This window comes from Rattus norvegicus, chromosome 5, assembly GCF_036323735.1.
Source record: "Rattus norvegicus strain BN/NHsdMcwi chromosome 5, GRCr8, whole genome shotgun sequence".
Lineage (NCBI taxonomy): Eukaryota > Metazoa > Chordata > Mammalia > Rodentia > Muridae > Rattus > Rattus norvegicus.
The window spans coordinates 32,921,000-32,946,590 of NC_086023.1; the positions used below are offsets into that span (position 1 = coordinate 32,921,000).

The 25,591-nt window shown below is 40.2% G+C and overlaps 1 protein-coding gene across 8 annotated transcripts in view; it reads right to left on the bottom strand.

Annotated features, from left to right (window-relative positions):
* The window catches only part of Lrrc69 (leucine rich repeat containing 69), a 158,337-nt gene that overhangs the window by 100,160 nt on the left and 32,586 nt on the right, over positions 1-25,591 (bottom strand). For 5 of the 8 annotated variants that reach the window (NM_001134624.1, XM_039110544.2, XM_039110541.2 and 2 more), the window contains 2 exons: positions 22,222-22,417; positions 18,873-18,944 (listed from right to left, as the gene is read on the bottom strand). In NM_001134624.1, coding sequence (NP_001128096.1) covers positions 18,873-18,944; positions 22,222-22,417 — 268 coding nt within the window. Of the gene's footprint in view, positions 1-13,208; positions 13,359-14,773; positions 14,955-18,652; positions 18,687-18,872; positions 18,945-22,221; positions 22,418-25,591 lie in introns of those variants that run through there. The other 3 variants (XM_039110542.2, XM_039110546.2, XM_039110543.2) reach the window with 3 other exon arrangements.

The window sequence follows — 25,591 nt, forward strand, 5'->3', positions numbered from 1 at the left end:
TGACTGAGGTTTCCTACATCTCAAATACGATTAAAAGGAAAAGAATGTTTTGAGCTTGACTCAAAGTAATTTTTAATTGTTTATTTTTTTGAGATTAATATAATTAAAACATTTCCCCTTCTCTTTTCTTGCTCCAGAACCTACCATATACTCTTACTTGCCATTTTTTTAATTTGTAGCCTCTGTGTGTGTGTGTGTGGTGTGGTGTGTGTGTGTGTGTGTGTGTGTGTGTGTGTGTGTGTGTGGTGTGGTGTGTGGTGTGTGTGTGTGTGTGTGGTGTGGTGTGTGTGTGTGTGTGTGTGTGTGTGTGGTGTGGTGTGTGTGTGTGTGTGTGTGTGTGTGTGTGTGTGGTGTGGTGTGTGGTGTGGTGTGTGTGTGTGTGTGTGTGTGTGTGGTGTGTGTGTGTGTGTGTGTGTGTGTGTGTGTGTGTGTGTGTGTGTGTTTAAGTACAACCTACTCCATCTGTATACTGTTACTTGTATGAATGTTTTCAGGTATGACCATAAAAACACTTCATTTACTGTTTCAACTAACTTAATCTATATGTAACAGTGGACTGGAGAGACTGATAGGTTTAAAGGTGAAGGCTAAGGACATATCCTTTCCTTCCACACAACCTGAAATATCATTTAAAGTATCTGAGTCTGTTTCTATAAATAGACTAACATTCACTTCATGGAACTTTATAAGTCCAATGAAGAATGTGTAAAGTACTTGGTAATCTTTACATCTTTCCAGAAAAAGGAGGTAATCAATCAACGCACAGCCCAGTGTCTAGCATAAACAAACTGTGGGTTTCTTTTCCTCAGCAGGAACGTCTTGTTGGAATTAAGTTTTTTCTTCCTTTTTATTATTGTTGTGATCTTATTTCCAAAATTTCTATGTTGAAATTTAATCCTAAATTTTATAGTATTAAAAGGCATGAGGCTTTGGGAAGTGAATGGTCTTAAGGGTCTGATCTCATAAATGCCCTGTACAAGAGGTGCATGGGAATATATGTATCTTTTTGACACATAAGGACCAATCTAGACAGCATCACCTTTAAAGCACAGTGAATCCTCTCTAGATTTCAAATCTGTTGGTAACCTGATCCAGGATACCTTAAATGTAAAAATAGCTTCTGTTGCTTACCAATCATCCTCATGAGGTATTTTGTTAAAGCGGGTTGAACAGACTATAAACATTGACTTCCCCAATTCATCCCCACCAGACAGGGGGTGACAGTAATTTCCTACACTTCAGATGTCCCAGTAAAAGGTGCTTCTTTCCGACTTCAAGATGTAAAGGCAGAGCACACTCAGTAGTCTCCTTCTCCGTTACAAATCCTAGGCATGATTCCATGATAAATAGCATTACATAATTAGCTGCTCAAAGACTCAGAGAAATTCTCACAGGACTAGAATGCAGCTGTAGACACTCAAGCAAAGGATGAAGCATCAAGCAAAGTGAATATGGAAGTAGGGAAGAATTGCTATCTGGAATCAGTTGAGGAAGTTCAACCCAGAGAGGTAAAAGAGACTTCAGAGAAGGTGACAGAGACACACTGGACAGTGTCACCGCTGTACACTCAGGGGAGGCAGCACTGTGGAGTCAAGGACCCACACTCTACCCTATGTGTACTCTCCAATTCCCGCACCCCACCTTCTTCCCCTAACCTCCAAACTACATAGCCTTTGTAGCCTAGCAAAACCTGTGCTCGAACAGGAAGAGGAGTTGATTTTTGTCCTAGTGGTGGGCAACCTCAGGGAAGCATCAGAATTCCTAATACCAGCTGGCATTTTCACTTTGAGTCAGAATTTTATCCATTCCTACACAGTGGGTTAAAAAAGAGAAAGCTGCCGATTTTACAGAAACTCTCAAATTAAACAATCAACTTCTTAAATGAAGTTGCCTGACCATCACTGGAGGCCAACACCATTAGGGACAACAGAAAAATCCATGCCAGAGGAAACAGAAGCAGACAATTATATACTGTGTGAAAATATGTATAATTTTTTGACTCAAGAAATATAACTTCCAGAAGTCTTTGTAGGGGACTAAAACCTGGTATGTACCAAGATAAACTGCATGAGAACAGTAGAAATATTTGTATTAAGTAAGTAGTCTGAAATATGCCCCCACGTGTCCAAAAGCTCAGAGATGGCTTAATTATATACATACATACATACATACATACATACATACATACATACATACATACATACATACATACTTCACAGATATTATAAATAATGATGTAGAAAATTAAATCAGGAGGAAATATGTATGTTTAACTAAATGCACATTTTAAAACATGTATATATTACAACAGCAATTTGTATGTCTTAATTCTAATAACACACCTGTGAATATTCCATGCCTACCTGGGGAGGTTATAAAGCAGGCTTCTGGTAACATGGTCTTAACTGGAAGAATAGTAAAGAACTAAAACAGTGCACTGATGGGACAGATCCTGCTCTATCATGCTGGTAACTTCAGGTAAATTTGTTTTCCTTTTTCATTTGTCTATATTTTTCAAATAATCCACAATGAAAACATTTTTTCAGAAATAATTTAATATATTAGCCTAGTTACAATTACTAGTATGCCGACTTTCTTTTCTTTTTTTTTTTCTTCTTTGTGTGTGTGGGGGTGGCGGGGGTGTCAGGTAGCACTGAGTCAGGATTTCTCTGTGTATAGCCCTGGCTGTCCTGGAACTCCCTCTATAGAACAGGGTGGCCTTGAACTAATAGAGACCCGAATGCCTCTGCCTCCCAAGTGTGGGGATTAAAGGCGTGTGCCATGTAAACTTTCTGATGGAGGCAACTTCTCAACTGACATTTTCTCTTCCCAGTTGAGTTTAGTTTATGTCAACCTGACAAACAAAGACTAACCAATGTGCATATTTTTTAATCTAATAATAAAAATCTTCCAGTCCCAGAAACACAAAGTTTTCTCGATAATCCTTAGGAAGTGAAATATATAATTAACCTTTCATTTGAATTAATAAGTGCCATATTGTTTGGCATGGTAAAAGTAAACAGACATACATCTAAAACTTTACATCATCTGAGACTTCTAGGCATTTTCCAAAAAATTATTCAAATATAATTTTCAATATATAATCAAGACTAACCAACTATCTAAGGAAAGGTGCTCTGAGTTGAACAGCACTTCTATGAATGAATAAAGCTGCACTAACAACAGATAAGACAAGTGTATTCAATATGGACCCCAAATATTCTCCATTATTGCCTTTATTAGACATAGATATTAAAGTCACTACAATTACCATGTTTAGCAAATAAAGTCCAGTTAAAAATGTGAATGGTAGCATAATAGATTTGAAAAAAGAACCAACCAGGCACTGTACAATGACTAAAGTTAGGGAGAAAACGAGTAAACATAACAATATTTAAATATTGTCACCAAAAAGTAAATGACAGGATTGTAAAAACATGTGAGGAAAATGTAAAATGAAGTGCAAAGAGAAAAAAAGAATGAAATACAGAACTGGAATAACATGTAAAGTAGATACAATGAAAAGTTACAAAGTATATGAAATTAAATTACAGGAGGAAAAAAAGAGAGACCAAACAATATTGGAAAGAAAGTGACTAGCGCTTTTCAACATAATGAATATCATATTGTCCTAGTTTGACTTCTATTGCTTTGATAAATAGCGTGACCAAAAGCAGCTGGGGTGGGAAACAATGTCTCTGGTCCCATTAAAAGGGTCTATTATCAGAGAAGTCATGGCAGGAATTTAAGACCCGAAGGCAGGAACTGAAGCAAAGACCGTGGCATACTCCTTACTGGCTCAGGCTCCATAGTTACTCGCTTGCTTTCCTGCCACCCAGAGTCACCTGTCCAGGGATGGCATTTCCTACAGTGTCTGGGCCCTCCTATATTCATCAGGAAAATGCCGCCAAGACCTGCCTATGGGTCAGTAGGATGGAGGCAATCCCTCCATTCCCTTTTCCCCGATGTGTCAAGTTGGTTGTGTGTAACTGAGAACGACATTGATCCACACATTTAAGCAGTCTGATAAATTCCAGGTGGGAAAAATAAAATGAAATAAATGTATAGAAACAACGTAATCGACATTAATAATGAAACTATGAGAAAAAAAATCTTAGAAGCTTCTAGGAAGAGAAAAACAGATTTGCTTTGCTCCTGAGGAAGGCAACATGCCGGCGTATGAGCCTGCAGCAAGCGAATGGCAAGACACTCGGCGGCAGCAATGAATGCTGGGAAACAGTAGATAGAATTTGAAATGCTGAGGGAGAGGGAAATGATAGTGTTAATTTGGATCGTACACACACAGAAAAAAGTTATTCCTCAGGAACAAATAAAGGATTTAGGTTAAAACCGGAATAATGTAAATTCATTGAAAGGAAAGGCAAGAAGATGTTTTGACCTGGCAGTAAATAGGATTCCTCTCAGAGGTTAAAGAAAAGGGAAGAAGTTGTAGCAATGAAAAGGAATTCCATCTATGTGTGTCTATGTGTGTCTATGTGTGTCACAGAGCAGTAAAGCCTTAAAGTGCAAAAGTCATTACAATACTCAAAAAATATTCAGAACGGAGCATGAGGAAAATAAGTTTGAAGTTCTTACACTCCCTAGAAGCATAAATTAATAACCCCCATAAAGCAAGTAAATGTTTAACGTTTAAGCAAATGTAACAGTAACATATAAAACTTTAGTATTAAATTTATAAAAATGGAATTATAAAATTCTCCGGATTTAAGCAAAAAGGGGGAGTGGGAAAGGAGCACAGGAGAAGGAGAAGAAGGTAGAAATTCATAGGAAGATGCTGAGTTGGCCCCAATTAATTCAGCAATACATCAAGGTAAACTAAATGCTACAACTTGAAGACTGAGGATTTTATACTGGATGTTTTTAAATGAATTCATATAGCATATGTAATATGTATGTAAACTGAATGGCTACAGAAAAGATGAAAGGAATGATAACAAGTACATCATGCAAACGTGAACTAAAGCAAAACTACTACAGTGTTGGGAACAGCAAGCTGAGTGGCTATGACTCAGGATATGTGAGCATGGGCTGAGACATAAGAACTTTAGCTATCACCATTGACTATTTTTCTGCACTCTGCAAGCTATTTGACAATCACACAGTTTATAATAAATACTTTTCAATTTCTGGAATAAAAGCTTGGAGCCTAGAAATAAATAAGTCACAAATGCCGTGGACTCGGGCTTGTCAACTTCAGCATGGCCATTCCAGCCAGGTAACCTCTGAGGGAACTGTTGGATGTTCTACACAAGGTTTAGCAACATTTCTGGCTAGCCTGGCATACCAACAGTATTGCTCCTCCATTCGTGCAAATAAAATTGTCCCCGGACAGGTTTTATTGTCTACTATGTGTCAGGTACTGTTCTAGTGTTGAAAATGCATCACTGACAAAACAAAATATGCCGATAATCATTGAGTTTTCTTGAGGAAGAGCCGGCAGATAGGAAGAGAGATCTTATCACCTGAGTAATGTGATTTAAGGAGAACCACTTACTGGATTTGAGGGACTCTTTCCCACTAGTTTATGATATACAGGAGATCGTATAAACATGAGGAAACAGTCTACAGCTGATCTGTACACCTCAAGTTCCCAAAGCTTTTAAAGACTTGAAGATCCTTCTTATTTATGACCAGGGTTAGTCTCCTAAACATACTGACCCTCATTTTCTTTTTCTTTTAATTATTTATTTTACTTATTTACATCCCAAGTGGTGCTCCCATGTCCCCTCTCCCAGAGTTCCCCACACTATCCCTTCTCCCCTTTGCCTCTGAGAGGGTGCCCCACCCCAGCAGCTCCCCTCTCTGGGGCATCAAGTCTCTATAGGACTAAGCACATCCTCTCCAACTGGGGCCAGACAAGGCAGTCAGTCCTCCGCTACATATGTGCCAGGTTGCCTCAGACCAGCCCATGTATGCTGTTTGGTTGGTGGCCAGTCTCTGGAGTTCCTAGGGGTCCTGACTAGCTAACACTATTGGTCATCCTATGAGGTTGCCATCCCCTTCATTCCTTCATTCCTTCCCCTAACTTCCATAGGGGTCCCCAACCTCAGTCCAATGGTTGGCTATAAGAATGTGCATCTGTCTCAGTCAGCTGCTGGTAGAGCCTCTCAGAGGACATCCATGTTAGGCTCCTGTCTGCAAGCACAACATAGCATCAGGGTTTGGTGTCTACCCTTAGAATGGATCCCAAGTTGGATCAGTTGCTGGCCAGCCATTGCTTCAGTCTCTGCTCCATTTTTGTCCCTGCATTTCTTTTGAAGGTGGGTTGATGTCCCCATCCCTCCACTGGGGTCCATGCCTAACTACTGTAGGTGAACTGTTCAGGCTCCATTTCCCCTGGGGCTGGGGAGATGGCTCAGTGGTTAAGAGTTCTTCCAGAGGTCCTGAGTTCAATTCCCGGCAACCCCATGGTGGCTGACAACCATTGTTAATGGGATCTGACACCCAATTCTGGTGTGCTTGACTGAAGAAAGCAACAGTATACACACATAAAATAAATTAATACATTTTTTAAAAAGTTTTAAGCCCATTCCCCCACTGTTGGGCATTTTGGCTTAGGTCATCCCCATTGAGTCCTGGGATCCTCTTACATCCTAGGTCTCTGGGACTTTCTAGAGGTTCTCCCCACTCCACCTTACATCCATTCCCCTGGTAACTACACATTTCCATTCATTCTCCTGGCTCTCTGGGCTTCTGGCCTGTCCCCCCCCCAATATATAATTTTGTCCTCCCCCCCCTTTTCCCTTCCTCCTTCCCTCTCCCACTCGGATCCCTCCCTCTGCCTCACATGATTATTTTGTTCCCCCTTCTAAGAGAGACTGAAGCAGAGGAGGAGAGGAGAAAGAAGAGGAGGAGGAAGAGAAGAAACAGCTCTGCTTTTCTAAGTAGAGTACCCTATCCTCATTCCTCAATGAAAAGATAAGAGCTATTTAAATGTTGGAATCTCCATTTATGGAAGCAAGTGGGACATCTTTTCACTCTCCCAAGTCAGGCCATTACAACCTAGTAAGAAAACTCATATTCTGAAGTGTTTAACTAATGGCAGATAAACATAGGCCTTCAAGCACCATGTCCCTTGGAACAGGATCCTTTCACAGATTTCCATTTTATAGGCGCCCAGCACCAGCCTGTCTTTAATTCCTATAAAATCACATATAGATAGAAAAAGTCAAAACCCAGATCTTAAGTTCAGCTAAGCAGTGAAAAACAGCTATACCACCAAATTTAATTGGGCACTCAAATTTTAAACCTGAGTTTTAACAAAATGATCATTGTCTCTAGAGTAATGTTTTATGAATTTTCTTTATGCTTTCATCTCAAAAGGGCTATCTCATGAAATGTTAGAATTGGAACAGTAAAAGAAGCAACAGCATGTAATTCAGCACACTCATTTTCTCCCGCCCCCACCCAAGGAACAGCAGAACATGAGCTCAGCCTCGTAAAAGCGAAGACAGGGAAAGCATCCAGTCCAGCTTTGGAGTTCACTAGCCCATGTTAGCTAAGCTTACATCATTCACATAAAACCAGATCCCACAAGGGCTTTGCATTAGCAAAGCGTTGGCCCATGTCCTGTGTCTGTTACAGGTCACAGAATGCTGTTTTAAATGTATATCTCCTAATAAATTGATACGTGGAAAGGAACCCTGACAACTGAAAAAAATATATGTTCTTTTCAAATCAAGGTCAAATCAAAGAGATTCAAGGCCAGAACATATCTGTCTTTAATATTTGAGAGGCAAAAAGTAGACTATGTGAAGCCTTTTCCTCATACACGGGAACTATATTGTTCAAACAGTGCTCCTTCAGCATCACTGGACTCAAGGGCACAGTGACATTCTCAGAATCTGACCTCCCAGTGTAAGAAAAGAAATGTTATTTGTGTAACATAGCAGGGACACCCCATACTTATCACTGCTAAGACAAAGAATAGTCTTAGTCGGGATTTGTATTCCTGCACAAAACATCATGACCAAGAAGCGAGTTGGGGAGGAAAGGGTTTATTCAGCTTACACTTCCACATGGCTGTTCACCACAAAAGGAAGTCAGACCAGGAAGTCACACAGGGCAGGAGCTGATGCAGAGGCCATGGAGGGGTGCTGCATACTGGCTTGCTTCCCCTGGCTTGCTCAGCCTGCTTTCTTATAGAACCCAGGACCACCAGCCCAGAGATGGCACCACCCACAATGGGCCTTCCCACCCTTGATCACTAATTGAGACAATGCCTTTCTCTGGGATAGCTCCAGCTTGTGTCAAGTTGACACACAAAACCAGTCAGTACAAACAGACAGATGGATAGATACCAAATAACAAATGGATCCCAAAGACTACTATTGCAGAGACATAGAGGCAGAATAAATAGTGAGCAAGGTATGTGGCTGAAATCTCTCACAGCCCAGAGCAAACTGAACCTTCAATGCCAGCCACCATATCATGGACAGATTCAGAGGCATTCTTGCCCACAACTTTATGGATATTTCCTTGCATATCTCTCTTTCATTCTGAGGTTATATTTAAAACCAGTTCTAAAAAAACTTTTAAGCTTCAGATGGTAGTTTGGATATGAGGTAAACACTGCAATTTCACTCTGTCAATAAGTCTCTTTCCCATAACTCAGTTGTGTTTCCTAGACTACTTAGACATGTTTGATCAGGGGCATGGTAATATTTGTAATGTAATAGCTATTCTCCAAGCATTCCAGGTCATAGTTCCTTATAAAACTACAAACTAAAATTAAATGGTCTTCCTGGAAATTCATGTGTGTGCATGAATATTTGTCTATAACTGCCTATGTGGAAATTACTCTAATGAAGGTATGTAAGCTCATTTTGAAATAATAAGGATCCTACAAAAAATAAAATAGTAGGTGTTGAAGATTGCTCAGCAGGTAAAGAGCTTGTAGCATGAGGATGAGAACCAGAGGTAGAATCCCCGGTACCCACCTATCTGTCATCCCAGCATGTAAAAGATGGAGACCAGGTCTCTTCAAAGCCTGCTGGCTGGCTAACATAGCCAAATTTTGTGTGAGCTCCTGGTTCAAATGAAACAAATTGATTCAACACATAAGGTTTGAATAACAGAGAAAGGCATCTAACTTCAATCTCTGGCCTCCACACACATCCATTCACAGGTACACAAATGCACACATGTGTGCACATGTATACAAATGCATTAATAAGACACATTTCTTTATTTTGCATAAGCACAAAAGTATAAAATGACTAAAGACATTGGAATCATTCATGAAACATTTAGGCTTCATGAATCAGACAAGCAACAGGTAGAGATTACAGTTTATCATCTATACCATCTACCAGTCAAGCCAGAATCTGGGGTCCAGGCAGCTCAACAAGATTTTCTGAGACTAGAAATGATCAAAAACAGCCAGCATTGGCCGTGCACCCAGAAGTCACTTTTTAAAACAGAAAATGACATTAAAAACCACTGAACGGAGAACAGGACCCCCATTGAAGGAATCAGAGAAAGGACTGGAAGAGCTTGAAGGGGCTCGAGACCCCATATGAACAACAATGCTAACCAACCAGAGCTTCCAGGGACTAAGCCACTACCTAAAGTCTATACATAGACTGACCCTGGACTCTGACCTCATAGGTAGCAATGAATATCCTAGTAAGAGCAACAGTGGAAGGGGAAGCCCTGGGTCCTGCTAAGACTGAACCCCCAGTGAACGTGATTGTTGGGGGGAGGGCGGTAATGGGGGGAGGGTGGGGAGGGGAACACCCATATAGAAGGAGAGGGGGAGGGGTTAGGGTGATGTTGGCCTGGAAACCGGGAAAGGGAAAGACAATCGAAATGTAAATAAGAAATACTCAAGTTAATAAAGATAAAAAAACAAAAAACAAAAAAAGAAAATCATTAAATATGTTTGACCTAAACCAAAAAAAAAAAAAATGACATCAAGATAACTAGTTACCAACAATCTGACAAGGGTCTAAGGAACCAAGGTCAATGACATAGGGCTCTATTTTCAGAGACAGTCTTCCATTTAGAAACCCAGTGTTCTACTAGAGGGTGGAAAGTGACTTACAGAAGCAGAACTAAAGTTACAGATCCTGAGAATCAGGGCTCTTTCAGAAGCACAGTTGACTGCTTCTTTCTTATTACACAGCTGAGTTAGATCAGAGGAATGCAAATGCATCTTCAGAGAAACTCATTATTTAGACTTCAGTCAAGGGGTCTAGGGTGTGGTATGTGCTACTGAGGTTGTACACATCACAGTGGCCCTGGAGTACAAATCAATGGAGTCCCTAATCAAATTGGGCTCAGTTAAGTTTTTATTGTGGTCTGTGTTACTGAGGATTGAACCTAGGCCTTGGATTTCCTGGGCGAGCACTCTGTCACCAAGCTACAGCCCAGCACCTCACCATATGCTTTTGAAGGTCTGCATACACATCCCTAAGTACAGGATGAGGTGAGGGACAGACAACTCAAACCAACCCTTAAAGAAAGCCTGAAGGAAGGGTACCTGCCTGGTGAGCATAAAAACCTGGGGTCAACCAGTCAGTACCCCAAAACAGAAAAGAACATTTACTACATAGCATGTGCCAGTGCACTAATAATAGATAGTATCTCAATTATTCACTGTTCCTATTTTTGCTGACCACCAACTGTATGCTAAGCACCTTGCAAAGAGTATTTTTTATTACTTTTTTTTATTAAGTTAAGTATTTCTTATTTACATTTCGAGTGTTATTACCTTTCCTGGTTTCTGGGCCAACATCCCCCTAGCCCCTCCCCCTCCCCTTCTTTATGGGTGTTCCCCTCCCCATCCTCCCCCCATTGCCGCCCTCCCCCTAACAATCACGTTCACTGGGGGGTTCAGTGCAAAGAGTATTTTAATACAGGTGTTTAATACCACCAATTGCATAGAGGGAAAAAGATTAATATTACAGTTAACACACTATGGCGCCAAAGGACGTAACACCAATAACTATTAAGCTGGGGGGGGGGGGGATTGTGTTTGGGAACGGTGGATTCAAACCTCTTCACTGTCCACATGATTTGTGCTTCTGGAAAAATAGAGAGCGTGCTCTTAGCAAAGCATTTTATCTTAAACATTTCTATGGCTACAGGTCAATGTGACAACACGCATTGTCACATTGACCTGTAGCCATAGAAATGTTTAAGATAAATTGTCCACATCCAAATTGCATCCAGTTAATGTAAATGGGAAATTCTTTAAAGATAAAACTCTCAAGTTATTAAATAAATAACCTGGTACAGATTTGGCCTTCCCAAAAATCCTCCAGAGTAACTTAGTGTTCAATTCGCATACTAAACTCTCTGGCCTATTTTTAAATTGGGTAAAAAAATAAATAATCATCCATTTTTATCAGCAGTAGGGAATTACCACATACATTTACAATGTGTGTAGCTTAGAAGAATAAGGTTAACTCTACTGGCCAACATGACAATCTCAATTCCCAAAACCCACTATTCTGTGTCCCTGTGTTCACATACTGAAACCCTGTTTCTATGTGAAGCCTTTTCCTCATACACGGGAACTATATTGTTCAAACAGTGCTCCTTCAGCATCACTGGACTCAAGGACACAGTGACATTCTCAGAATCTGACCTCCCAATGTAAGAAAAGAAATGTTATTTGTGGAATAGCAGGGACACCCCCTACTTTTCACCGCTAAGACGAAGAATAGGTTTTTCAGAGGCTCTGTACTAAGATCGATGGAGACTGGGCTTTTGGCAAAGTCTGGAATTCCAGGTCTAGATCCACATCGCTCTGTAATTCAGGTCTGTGGTTCTCCAAGTATGATCCCCACACCTGCAGCATCAGCAACACCTGAGAACTTAATAGAATTGCACATTCTTGGGCTCCATGGCCATCTGACTCAGAAACTCTGGGAGTGAAGCCCAGCATTCTGGGTTTTAACAAGCTATCCAAAGGATTCTATTGTGTACTCAAAATGGAGGGCAATTTCTACTAGCTAATTACTTCTCTGGAGTCTCAATACATTTAGCATTAAATAGGTCTAAGGTCCAGTCTGTTTCTCCGGGGAATTGTGCAACAGCAAACAGATTTTACTCCATGAAACATTGCATCAAAAACTTGTAAAATTACTGAACCACTATATAGTACTGATGCAAAGAAATAACACGTTTTATTTCTAGATCTAAAATGTCATGATGTCATGAATGAGTAGAAAGGTTGCTAATAGAGTCGGACAAGAGTGTTACTTTAAAGGACAAAGCTTGCTGCTGGTTCTACAATATTCAAAGATGAGGTTTTGTTCTAAATTTCACATCAAAGACAGACCTCATGATGCTTCCTGGTGATAGTTATTAAAACTTTTTGTCAGCCCATGCCTGTAATCCCACCTCTAAGCAGAAAGAGGCAGATAGATCTCTGTGAGTTCAAGGCCAGCCTGGTCTACAGCTCCATTTCCAAATGGCCAGAGCTGTTATATAGAGAATCCCTGTCTCGAAAGACGTTTTTGTTATTTTGATTAGGCCAACCTCTATTTCAAATCACTGAAGTTTGGGTCCAGAAGAGCTAGTGAAAGAAGATGCATATAAAAAGGTCTTTTAAAATTATTTCAAAGGGACTAAAAATCTAAGGAATTCACTTTTCGCCCTATATAGGGATATAGCCACTATTTCTCTAGAGACTGAGTTTTCTATTCCTTTTAAAATATCAGTAGCTCTTGACTCTCACAAGCCCCACGAGTAGGTCATCCAAAGTTCTCAGTAGCAAGTAACAGTAATATTTTCTCCTTCCCCATTCTCAAAAATTGTAAGTGCATCTGGCCACTTTTTATCTTGATATTTTGGAGACATCATGAATTACTACCTGCCTGGCCCCTTTTCTTCCCAAGCTAATTTCTACTTTTTCAATGTTCCTAATTTTTTTTGTCTGTATTTCTTGCTTTTATGAGAACCAACGTGACATTTCCACACAAGCAATATCCATCACTGTTCATTTGTCTCACTAGAATATTCTGGTGGTAAGAATTCCATTTTCAGTTTTGTTGTTTGAAGACCAGCAATACGGCTCAGTGAGCAACATACTTGGTTGCCAAGCCTGATAACCTGAGTTAGGACCTAGAACCAACATAGCTGAAACAGAGAGTCAAAGGCTGCTCCGTGGCCTTCATCACACATGTGTGATGGTTCACACACAAACACTAAATAAAATAACCAATTAGTTGGTTCACTCAATTTCAAGAAAAGATTTTAATTATGTGTACATGTACAGGGATGTACACCTGCGATTGTAGAAGCTGAGGGGCCGGTGACATCAGAGTTGCCTAATATGGGTGCTGGGTACCTTCTGATGGTCGGAATTCCTCCAGTATTCAAGAGCACTTGAGAGGGAGTAGCCAGAGGAGACATTCAACAAATGTTGGCTGAACCGATCTCTCCTCACATAGTACAGTTAAATCTGTTCTAGATCTAAACTAAGTTTTACACTTTACCAAAGTATACTGGGTTGAATAGTGCCACCCACCCAAAAACAGCATGTCTACGAATTGTAAAGATATAATTAGCTAGGATGAAGTCATAGTGAGTCAGGGTTGACAAAAGTCCAATAATTTGTATCTTTCTAAGAGAAAAAGAAATAGAGACCTTCTCTTCAGAAATGTGACCTTCAGTCCCAGTTATGGCAAGCACAGGAAACTACTAAACCAGCCATTACCATAACTGCCATTGTTCTACACATCGGCCATTCACTGTGAATCATGGGTTACATTTTGGAAATCTCACTCCGTCAAAGAAAGTTTAAAATAAAAGATATCAATTTCTGATAATCTTTTCCCTCAAAGGCCTGCTTATTCCAATAAATGAGAGTATAAAAAAGTAGACATGATTTTAAAGATTCAATCTAAATATCTGAGATATATTGCTTGAAGGGGAGTACGCAATAAATAATGTTAACTGAAAAAGATTTTTATGAAGTGTAATTTCAATTCATCCTAAAGTGAATATGTAAAAATTAAATACTGACAGAAAAATAACATTGTCTCTGAAAAATAAGCTTAAAGCCACCTTATACTTTCTAGTTTAAAATCTTATAAGCACTTTCAAAATGTCTTATATTTATTATAATATAATGTAATATATAACATATATTATAATATATATTAATATAACATTTATATTATAAAATTATACATTATATATAATGTATTATTATATATTATAATATCATACATCATTTACTTCTTCCCTGTCCCTCCTCCCAAGCCCACCCATATACCCCTCTTGCTCTCTTTCAAACTCATTTGTTTCATTCATCGTTGAAACATCCATATATGGATATACCTTTTATACAATGAATGCTTCCTGCTTTTATTACTTTACCCTTTGTTTCTTGTTTTTGTTTTTGTTTTGTTTTTATTTTTGTTTTACAAGCTCTCCTGCACCCCATGCTGGCCAGAGTTTGGTCTCCAAATGTTTGACTGTCCTTGCTCCGTGAGCATGACAGGCATGTGCTACCACACCAGGTTAGGAAGTGCTGGTGCTCAAACAGGGCTTCATGCATGCTAAAAAAGGAACTTTACCAGCTGCACTAGAGCCTCCGTCCCAACTACTTCTATAACCAGAAAAATGCTAACCAAGTTATGGTGACACCCACTTGTAATCATGTTTCCAGTTAACATACATTCTTGGTTCTTTTTTTTTTTTTCGGAGCTGGGAACCGAACCCAGGGCCTTGCACTTCCTAGGCAAGCGCTCTACCACTGAGCTAAATCCCCAACCCCGTTAACATACATTCTTACTTGTACAAGAGCTCCTGATTTAAAATATCAGCTTTGCAGGTGGGAGGAACTGGAAAGACGGCTCAGCAGTCAAAAGCACTTGTTCTTGCAGAGAACCCAGGATTGATTCCCAGCACCCATGTGGCTGCTCACAAATATTCTTAACCATAGTTCTACGGGGTCCAATGTCCTCTTCTGACTTCTGCAAACACCAGATATACAGAGGGTCCCCAAAAGTCACGGAGTCAAAACACATATTCACAAAATAAATTTTTAAGAATCAGCTTCAAATATTTAAAAGTTACCTCAATAAAAATTATATAGTATTGCAAAATAACATTTTCGAAGTTACACACCAAATTTTAGGCAATAAAACTCAAATAAAAATCATTTTTAAGAGAACAGCAATGGTAGAGCATGGTAGTTCACGCCTTTAATCCCAGCACTCAGGAGGCAGAGTCAGGTGGATCTCTGTGAGTTCGAGGCAGCCTGTTCTACAACAGGAGTTCCAGGACAGCCAGTACTATTACACAGACAAACCCTGCCTCGAAAGCTTGGCAGTAAAATAAACTATGAAATCTATACTACAGACCATAATTCCTGTGCTGGAGATCATAGTCTGCTTCACAAAAACACGGCTTTCACTTTGCTCTTCTATTTTTCACAGCATCCAACATTTTATAGTAAGAACAGGTTGTAAAACCCATCCTTCAGAAAGTCTACTACCACCCAGATAGTGAAGGGTCACTACAAGTGCTGTGACTGTGCATTTCCAGCAATACTTTAATATTACCAAACAGCTCACATATAATTCATCAGCAAAGTAACTTCCAGTCTTTGGACAATCTCTATAAAGTGTTTTATAAATCATTGACTAACTCAATGTGCTCATGAGGTTGGTGGTTTTAAGTGGCAATTCAACTTGTCTGAAATCATAGTTTCATAAATAAGAACTTAGGAATTAAAACTAATGTATGTATGACTTCAAAGTCTGTGTCCTTCATAGTGAAGTCTGTGGTCTTCATTGTTAAAGTCTGTGTCCTTCATTGTTAAAGTCTGCGTACTTCATGGTTAAAGTCTGTGGTCTTCATTGTTAAAGTCTGTATCCTTCATTGTTAAGTCTTTGGTCTTCATTGTTAAAGTCTGCTTCCTTCATGGTTAAAGTCTGCGTCCTTCATAGTTAAAGTCTATGTCTTCATTGTTAAAGTCTGTGTCCTTCATTGTTGTTCATGTTCATATCCCTTACATTGAAACTGAACTCTGTAATACTTACATACTTATATAGTATAACTATACTACAGAGCCAGCAATTCACCTCTGCACTTGCCATGTGCTCCATCAGCTTGCCCAAACTCTGAACTGTGGAAAATAGATTTCATGCCAATTGCGAAATGTCATTACTGTTTTAGACAGGAAAACCATTTTTAAAATTCCGAGGTAAATTTGGGGACAAAGCTCAGATAAGTTTGTATACTATCTTATTTCATAAGGTTTGCAGAATTTTCTGAACATGAACCTGGCAGAGATGATATCGAAGGCATGCTAAAATTAATGGAAGCAGGGGTATGCAAACATAACTGTTGGTACAGAATCACTTTTTAGAGAAAACTGTGAATTATTGGTGTGATGATTTGCATGTGCTTGGCCTGGGGAGTGGCACTATTAGAAGGTGTGGCCTTGTTGGAGGAAGTGTGTCACTGTGGGGGTGGGCTTAGAGACCCTCATCCTAGCTGCCTGTGGATGTTCAGTCTGTTCCTGACTTCCTTCGGATGAAGATATAGAACTCTCAGCTCCTCCCCGCACCATGCCTGCCTGGATGCTGCCATGCTCCCACCTTGGTGATAATGGACTGAACCTCTGAACCTGTAAGCCAGCCCCAATTAAATGTTGTCCTTTATAAGACTTGCATTGGTCATGGTGCCTGTTCACAGCAATAAGACCCTAACTAAGACAATTGGCAATACCAAGGTGGGTGCCAAGTGGAGTTGAAGAACATTATTTAGGTTTACTCATTAATGTTAATTCACTTAATATTAAGTTGAAAATCAAGATATGTTTGCTAATAAACTTAACACTCTAACATCAACAGAGACTTGAAAAGGATCGTTCCTTTACATGGTCTGTGCTCCATGCTACCGTGGTAGAGGTGGCATTGGAAGGATGTTCTGGCAATTAAGATTTTATCACACACAGATTTAAATCCAACCCACAGTATGAATAAAATCATGGAATCTTTACCAGGTCTTGCAGAAAATATTTATTCTTTCCTATAATTTGAACTATAAAAATTTTAAGAGTATACTAAATCCTTTAAAAAGTTAATTAATATTTATTGCCAATTTGCTAGGCTCTAGAATCACCCAGAAGGCAAGCTTCGGGGCATGCCCCCGTGGGGTTCTTTAGACTGGTTAGCCTGTGGACATTTTTGTGAGGAGTTATTTAGATCTAGTTAAGAGAGCTGAGAAGAATCACTCTGAATGTGGGCAGAACCATTCCATGGGCTGGGTCCCATAATACATGAGAGAGCTGAGCCCCAGAATTCAATTTGGACAAACATGACCAGTTGCTTCACCTGCCTGATGTCTTAGCTTCCCCACCATGATGAAATCTGCCTTGAACTGAGCCAGAACAAGCCCTTCCTTAAGCTGCTTCTGTCAGGTGTGATAAGAGAATAAGATAAAATAAAGAGAAGGAAATAAGATAGGAAAGGGCTAATAATCTGGTAATTTTACTTCTGAGGCTATATCTAGAGAAATTGAAAGTGAAAACTCAAACTTGTCCAACAAAGCTTGCAACAGCATAGCTCACAATAAGCAAAAACATGAAGCACCCAAGTGTCGATCCCAGAACAATGAATAAGCAGAAAGAACACATGCATGTGGTATGAGTGACTATGGATCAGCCTAGGACAAAGAAGAAAAGTCCAACTCTTGACAGCAGGGATGAACTTGAATGACACTGTGCTACGTAAAATAAGCCGGTCACAGAAGGACAACTGTCAGCTGATGTCATCTGTGGAGTGCACAGAGTCATCAAATAAATAAAGACAGAACATATAGTTTTAAAAAAATGGAGAAATGCTGTGAGAGATACTAACAAGAGAATTACAAAATTAATCTAATTGTGAATTTGTCTAATGGCACCATTTCAGTTCGTAAGATAACAAAATAAGTTCTGGAGGTAGGTGGTGTTGATGGATTATATCAAAGTACTTGGTGTCAAAAATGTCCTCTTAAAAGATAAAGCCTTTTGAGCATGGTGGCACATGCCTTTAATCCCAAAACTCAGGAGGCAGAAGCAGGTGGATCTGTGTGTGTGAGTTTGCAGCCAGGTTGGTCTACAAAGCAAGTTCAGGACAGCCAGGGCTATTACAAAAAAAAAAAAAAAAAAAAAAAAAAAAAAAAACACGTGTCTGAAAATTCCAAAAACAAAAAAACCTTTTATGATGTATATACCACAATCGAAATATTTCATCCTTTCTGGTATAAAATTATTTTCTTAGATTAAAATGTCTAAAACCTACATTTTGAATAAATCAGTAAGAATAAAATCAATGGATCCACAGGTATTTACTGAATACTTTCTAGATGAATGGACTGGTAATTATTTACGTGAATGTTCCAGCATGTTCACTTGGATATAAAAATGCAATATGAAAAAAACAACTATTATTTTCCCCAAAGTTACAAGTTGCCAAAATGAACTGTCGCTGTGATTTGAAATAAGCACAACCAAATTCACTTCCAAATGTGAAAGAGTGCATTTTCATAGCTAATAGCCTGAAAGCAGCAAGCAAAAGTGTCACTTCTGGATTCACTATTTGGGGTAAGTCAGGGGAGACCAAAAGCAGTGTGTAATAACCAAAAACAGTTAATCATAACTGATGGAGTAAATACTTACAATACCAATCAGACTTCATTGGTTCAAATGTATTCTGCAGGCACAAAACACAAGGAAAAGGATGCAAAAGAATGGGTTTTGAAATTCTAGACCAAAGCAAACTTTTGAGCCATTGTACAAGGCTCCAATTACTCCAGATTTTGCTGGCTGTTTGTACTTTATATTCCCAATAGATTAAACAGGATGATTTTTAATTACAATAACAATTGATAGTACTTACGCCTGCTGGAAATATCTGGATTACATTTCCAGCTACGTCCAGGACTCCTAGTTTTGTAAGCTGACAAACTTCCTGTGTCAGAAGACAAAAAAAGAGAGAGAGAGTTTGTAACATAAATTGTAAGTAGTAACTGGGTTCAGAGTGGATAGAGGTGTCCCTCAATCAAAAGTCTTCCCTAAGGAAATCTCTGTGGATGGCCCAATAACTGTGAATCCTTATTTCTTCTATGTATGCCAGAGCAACATAATATACCTCAGTTAACTATTTCTAGGTCTAAACCTCTCGCTGTTACTAAGTGTAATCATATGCAACGTCCTAAGCACCTTTGTATTTCAATTTCTCCATTTTCTACGAAACATAAATGACATGTGCTTGTGATTGTTAAGTGGATTAGCTGAGCTAAAATTCAAGCAGCCTACTATCCAGTGAGCACTTTTAGACATCATCTATTACCAAAATAGAAACCTTGAGAAACAGAAAACATATGATCTTGGAATGTTCCCATAATGATAACTTCAGCAGAAGTTAATGCACATCTACCTTTTGCTTAGCGCCATGACAAAGCAACCCTTTCTTCACAAAAGAAATAAAACACAGAAGTATATCTGCAGGGTCAGTGCAACTGGGTATGGCCATAGTTTCCACGTGGTTGTTCCGGAACATCTTATTTCTAGTATTTCTATCAAAAAGCAAATGTAAACCAAGGTTTTAAAACCCGGAAACTTCAAAACCAAATTGAAATTGAAAAATGAGAAGAGAATTTATTAAGTGACTTCAAGTATTGTAAAAATGCTTCTGAAGTGCTACTATTATCTTGGTGGCAAATTTTCTCCCTCGGGAAATGGTATTTCTCTTTAGCTATAGCCAGAGGTCTCCATCTTTTATCATATGTTGCATTGTCTGGAAGCGGATGCTGAGTTGGTGATACCCATTTCCAGCTTTGTAAAAGCCGGTCAAGAAGTAGACTTGGACAGAAACTGTCCCATGAAGAGAGCATGGTGACTGGGATAGAACTGTAGGGAGAGTAGATTGTTAAAACAATAGAAAAGAACCAAAGAAGATCGACAGAGGAGACATCAAGATACGGGAATTCTTTCATGTTTTTTAGATTATTATATTAATGCTTTGCTAACACACACGTCTGTAAACCACATGCGTGCGCACCGTACAGAGAGGCCAGAAGAGGACAGTAGATCCCCTGTGTCTGGAGTTACGGGTCGTTGTGAGCTATGCCTGTGCTGAAACGTGAACCTGGGTCCTCTGTAAGTGCTCTGAACCAATCCCTGGATGTGAATCTTCTTTCTCCCTGTTTAACAGGCAGAAAAACTAATTGATCCCCATCAAGCCATCAACCTTATCCCACTTACCTAGCTTAAGTCTTAAGCCTGTCACCGGGCAAATCACTATGTCCAGTGTGAAGGAATATTCTAAGTTGGCTCGAAGACAAGAATAGGACAAGACGAACCAAAGCTCAGAGACATACAGGGGGAGGGAACTTACAAGGCTACAACACAGATCCTAGAAGCTAGACAGAGAAAAGCCAACATAACCAACTATACCATAGGCACAAAGCTAAATACCGTTGGCATTCCTTATGACTATGGAGAGTGTCAATTATATTGAAATCTTCAGTAAATTTCATCTGGCCACTATGACCAGGTCAAATGCCAAGGCATTGACTTGGGACACTCTAATTTAACAAAGAAGCTTGGCAGCATGATATGTCCATACTTTTTAATATGTACATATATTGTAAATGTCAAGAAGAGGAGGTAAGTTGGTCTTCTACAACAGAGAACTATAAAGTAGATATCTAACAAACAATGCATTCTCACCGTCACAGAGTGGAGAGATCTAAGCATGGTGGGGCTATAATGTGCCCTCTTCAAGGTTAGAAACTGCCAACTTCTTGCTATACACTGCAAACTGGGGAAGGCCCTTTGTCCCTATGAAGCCTCTTAAGGTGCTTTGTTCTGTTTGGTTTGATTTGTTTTGGCTTAGCTTAGTTTTGGTTTGGGTTTAGGACAGGATCTCATGTCTGACACCAGGCCAGCCTCAATCTTGTCCTGTAACTAAGGATGCTGTAGCATTTTTTGGATCTTGTGTGTTGGGATTGAAGGATTGCACTAGCATGCCTAATTTTGGATCTCTTTAATAAGAGTGACAGTTTTATTCATGAGGAACTGACCCTCGAGATACTGCCGCCTCCTGTTACATCACACTAAGGCTGTGAGTCATTGGCTGTAAATGAGCCTCTTGGTCCATATAGAGCCCCATGGGACTGTGCTGGATTAATGCTCTTAGTAGACAGCTTTGGGAAGCGAGTGACACATTAGTCCACATGCTGCCACTTTCCCTCCAGTTCCTCATTGAGTGCCTTCTTCTATGAGTTCTGAAGTTTTTTTATGCCCTTTGAAATGCTGATACCATTTTGACTAGCTCACAGACCCAGCAGCCTTACTTCTCCAGTCGCAAGAAATAGTCGTCTGTATTTGAGCATAAGATCCAATGTATTGCCTAAGTAGTAAGTATCCCAATATCAACGCCCTATCTCCTGGATCTGCTTCATGAAAGCAAGCACTTAAAACTAGAGAGAAGCTTTCTGTACAAACCCCAACCTCGTGCTGTTTCTCTCCACCTTCTTCTTACCCACTCACATACTCAAGACCAAGATGGTTATTCTTAGACTTCAACTATCACAAAAGCAGTGAACATTTTATGTTAAGACTATACTCCAGGGCTAGAGAAATGGCTCAGTGATTAAGAGCACTGACTGCTTTTCCAAAGATCCTGAGTTCAAATCCCAGCAACCACACGGTGGCTCACAACCATCTGTAATGGGATCTGATGCCCTCTTCAGGTGTGTCTGAAGACAGCTACAGTGTACTCTTATACAAAATGAATAAAGAAATCTTTTGGGGTTGGGGATTTAGCTCAATGGTAGAGCGCTTGCCTAGCAAACGCAAGGCCCTGGGTTTGGTCCTCAGCTCCAGAAAAAAAAAAAGAAATCTTTAAAAAAAAAAAAAAAAGACTATACTCCAAAAGCCCCAAGTCTATCTTGGACTCAAAGGGCTCTTTTTCTATCCCCAGGACCTCTTCAGAGAAATTAAATTGGAGCCCATTGGGATTCTGACACAAAATATAGACAGAAAATATACATTCATAGACAGTTTATAGACATACACATAATTCATAATGTCCTAGGAAGTGATTCATACCTTTTTGTTTATCAAAACAAATGAACTTTGAAGTGCTGTGTCATTTGTAATGCAGGCTGAAATGAACAATTGTTGAATGAGTTCTTCTCTAACATCCGTGAAAACAAAAACAATGGCCCTGTTTTCTTTACCTCTGGCAACTCTTCGATGTTGTTCCTGACCAGAGAAAGCTGCTGAAGGTTCTGTAGGAACCTGATCTCCTCAGGGATGCGCGTGATCCGATTGTAGTTAATATGAAGTTCCGAAAGATGTTCAAGGAAACAGATCTCTTTGGGAATCACGGTGAGCTTGTTATGGTTGAGGCTTAGGAAGGTGAGATTCTGTAATCTAAGACAACAAACAAGAAAAGCGAGTCACTCAAAAGCATCCCACAGAAAGTCCACTATGAAAGGGACGCCTATTTTCTTAGAGGCCCTCTGAATCCTGCCAAGTGTTTGAAACTACTGAGACTCTTTTGAGCATAAAAGATCTTTACTGAAACTTAGTTTTTAAAAATAATTTATAATTAGAAAGCTATATAATATCTAGGTTTGAGCAAAAGAGACTTCTTCCAGGTATAATGGTACATTCCTACATTCCCCATATTGCGGAGGCAGGAGCAAGTGGATCCTGTTAGTTCAAGGCAGCCTGGTCTACTTACTGAATTCTAGGCCGGCCAAGGCTACATAGCAAGACTCTGTCTCAAAAAACAAAACAAAACAAAACAAAAACAACAACAAAAAAAACCCAAGCTTTTTGTTTTGTTTTTCTTTTATTGGATATTTTCTTTATTTACATTTCAAATGTTATCCCCTTTCCCTATTTCCCTTCCGGAAACCCCCAATCCCATCCCCCTTCCCCCTACTTCTATGAGGGTGCTCCCCACCACCACTGACTCCCTTCCTCCTCCCCACTCTGGCATTTCTCTACACTGGGGCATCAAGCCCTCACAGGACCAAGGACCTTTCCTCCCATTGATGCCCCACAAGGCCCATCATCTGCTACATATGCAGCTAGAGCCATGGGTCCCTCCGTGTGTATTCTTTGGTTGGTGGTTTAGTCCCTCACCAAACCCAGATTCTATATTCTTTCCTTATCCACACACACTGGCCATATGAGAGACGAAGCCAGAGGCCGAAGAAGGACATAAACATACATACACATAACTATATGTGCTATAAACAAATATAAGTGCAGAGGTAGGAAAAGGTATATTACTTCACGACTGCAGCACTTGAGTGAGCTAGCGCGGGACAGTGCTGATGAGCGGGCCACGGTGACACAGGCCAGAAGAGCTGGTGCGTTGACCAGATCAGCTACCACGGAGGCCCAGATCTAGGACTTTCACTTGGCCCACCCCAACATCTATCCGTCCTATGAACTGAACTGCTAGAGCAGTCAAAAGGGTCCACCCTGCTGTTCCAAAGCTAGAGGATCCCCAAAACACAAGGCAACAACAAGATATCCTAGAGGAGTCCCAGTGAGGAGGATCCAGTAATTATAGCGTAGCAGAAGCCAGAAGCCTTGAACCAGACCAATGTCTCTTTGCAATGAACATTTGCGAGTAAAGAAGCTGTTTGGACAAAGGGGCATACTGTGTGACACACTGCAGACTTCACTATGAGATTTTGTTTTTGTTTTTGTTTCCCTGAGGGTGGGGGTGGGATGCGGGTAGGTTACAAGGATGCATGGGGGTACTGGGGAAGTGAGTCTGATTGGGGTGCATGATGTAAACTTCAGAAATAATTGGTAAAAATTATGAAAAGGAAAGTAACGGAAATGGCGAAAGACATGCAGCTTTTCTTCAGTAGCCAATCATAAGTCTTGTTTCAGTTGAGCGCGCTGTGTTACCATAGGGAGTTGGCTTTCTTTTCCTCTTCTGTTTTTCTTCCTCCAAACTCTATAACAAGCTCAGAGCTTACGGCAAATGTATCTGTCCAGTGTTTGGATGAGTCAGGAGAACAGGGGTGAATTGGCAATCTACCACCCTTCTCCCTTCAAGAACAAAGAAAGAGTCAGCCGCCTTTCAGACAGGAGCCAGGGGAGTCCCGCACTTGCAGCTTCTCCTCGATCTCTTTCCTCCATAGAGGGTTGGCAGATAACTTCACAAAATAGCTTCGCTAGGTTGCAAATGAGAAGGGATGAGTCTTTGAGGCTTTCCTTTCTCCCTGTTTCAGAGAGTCTGTCTGCAGGAAGCTTCTACTGCCCTCTATGCAGCTATGCACCCCCACTCCCAGCAGTTTCGCACACTCCAAAATCATAAGCTGTGAGGCTTAAGATATCTTAACCAACAAATTCTTCTCTACCCTGCCGACTTTCGAACAAACTGAGAAGACAATCCATACAGAGTCGACACAGTCCGTCCTCCCTTCTTGATTAGTGTATTGACTCATAGCCTTTCCTGCTGACACTGCTGCTCGATTTCTGGAAGGACAAAAGGAGGATGCTGCATGGGCTAACGATTTTCCCGAAATTCACACACAAAATACTCAGCCTTTCACCTCTAGGGAGGAATGTGCGTGAAGAGCGTAAAACACTAGAATAAAAAGCAACTCCTAAAATGATCATGAAAATCCTACTGAGAACTCTTAGCTTTTTCCTCTCATTTCTATTTTTGAAAACTTATTCATTTCTAGTGTGTGTGTGTGTGTGTGTGTGTGTGTGTGTGTGTGTGTGTGTGTGTGTGTGTGTGTGAGCGCGCGCGCGCACATGCCCTAGCTGCATGCCTAAGCACTATATGCATTCAGGTACCCACAGAGGCCGCAGGAAGGCAAACCCCCTAAACTGAAGTAACGACAGGTACTTTGTGAGCTGCTGAAGTGGGAACCCAGGTCTTCTGCCGTCCCTCCAGACCCCAAGAACTTGCTGAATCTTGAACCACAAAGCCACCTTCTATTCTCACCCTCACTGCCAACATGGAGACCACTACGGTTTAACCCTTGACCATTAAGGAAAGATAAAGAAATCTTGTCTAGTGTAGCTAGAGAGATGACCCAGTAGTTAACACTCACATACTGCTCTGGCAAATGACCCAAATACGGTTCATAGTATCCAACATCCGGCAGCTCACAACTTCCTGTGACTCCAGATTCAGAGAATCCCATTTTATTTAAAGGTTTCCCCAAGAACCTGATGCTTATATGCATGCATACATATATACATACATACATACATACATACATACATGCATACATACATACATCCCAAACGGTGGACTGTGATCTCTAAACACGCTACCATACACAAGTGTACACATCCTTTAGAAACAAAATTTAAACCCTGAAAATAAATGAAACTTCTCCAGGATGGGAGATGGACAGTTAGCTTGTATCTATGACCTGGCCGGAACACCGACAGCCTAGAGCTAGCTATAAAAACAATGGGGGCCTACTTGCGACCCTACCTTTCCTAATGAAAGCTGTCCTTTCATCTTGTATATCCCTACATTTATATGCTTCCTTAGACAGTGCACACCCCACTCCAAAAAAGACAGCTTCTCAAACTGGAAAACCATATCATCAC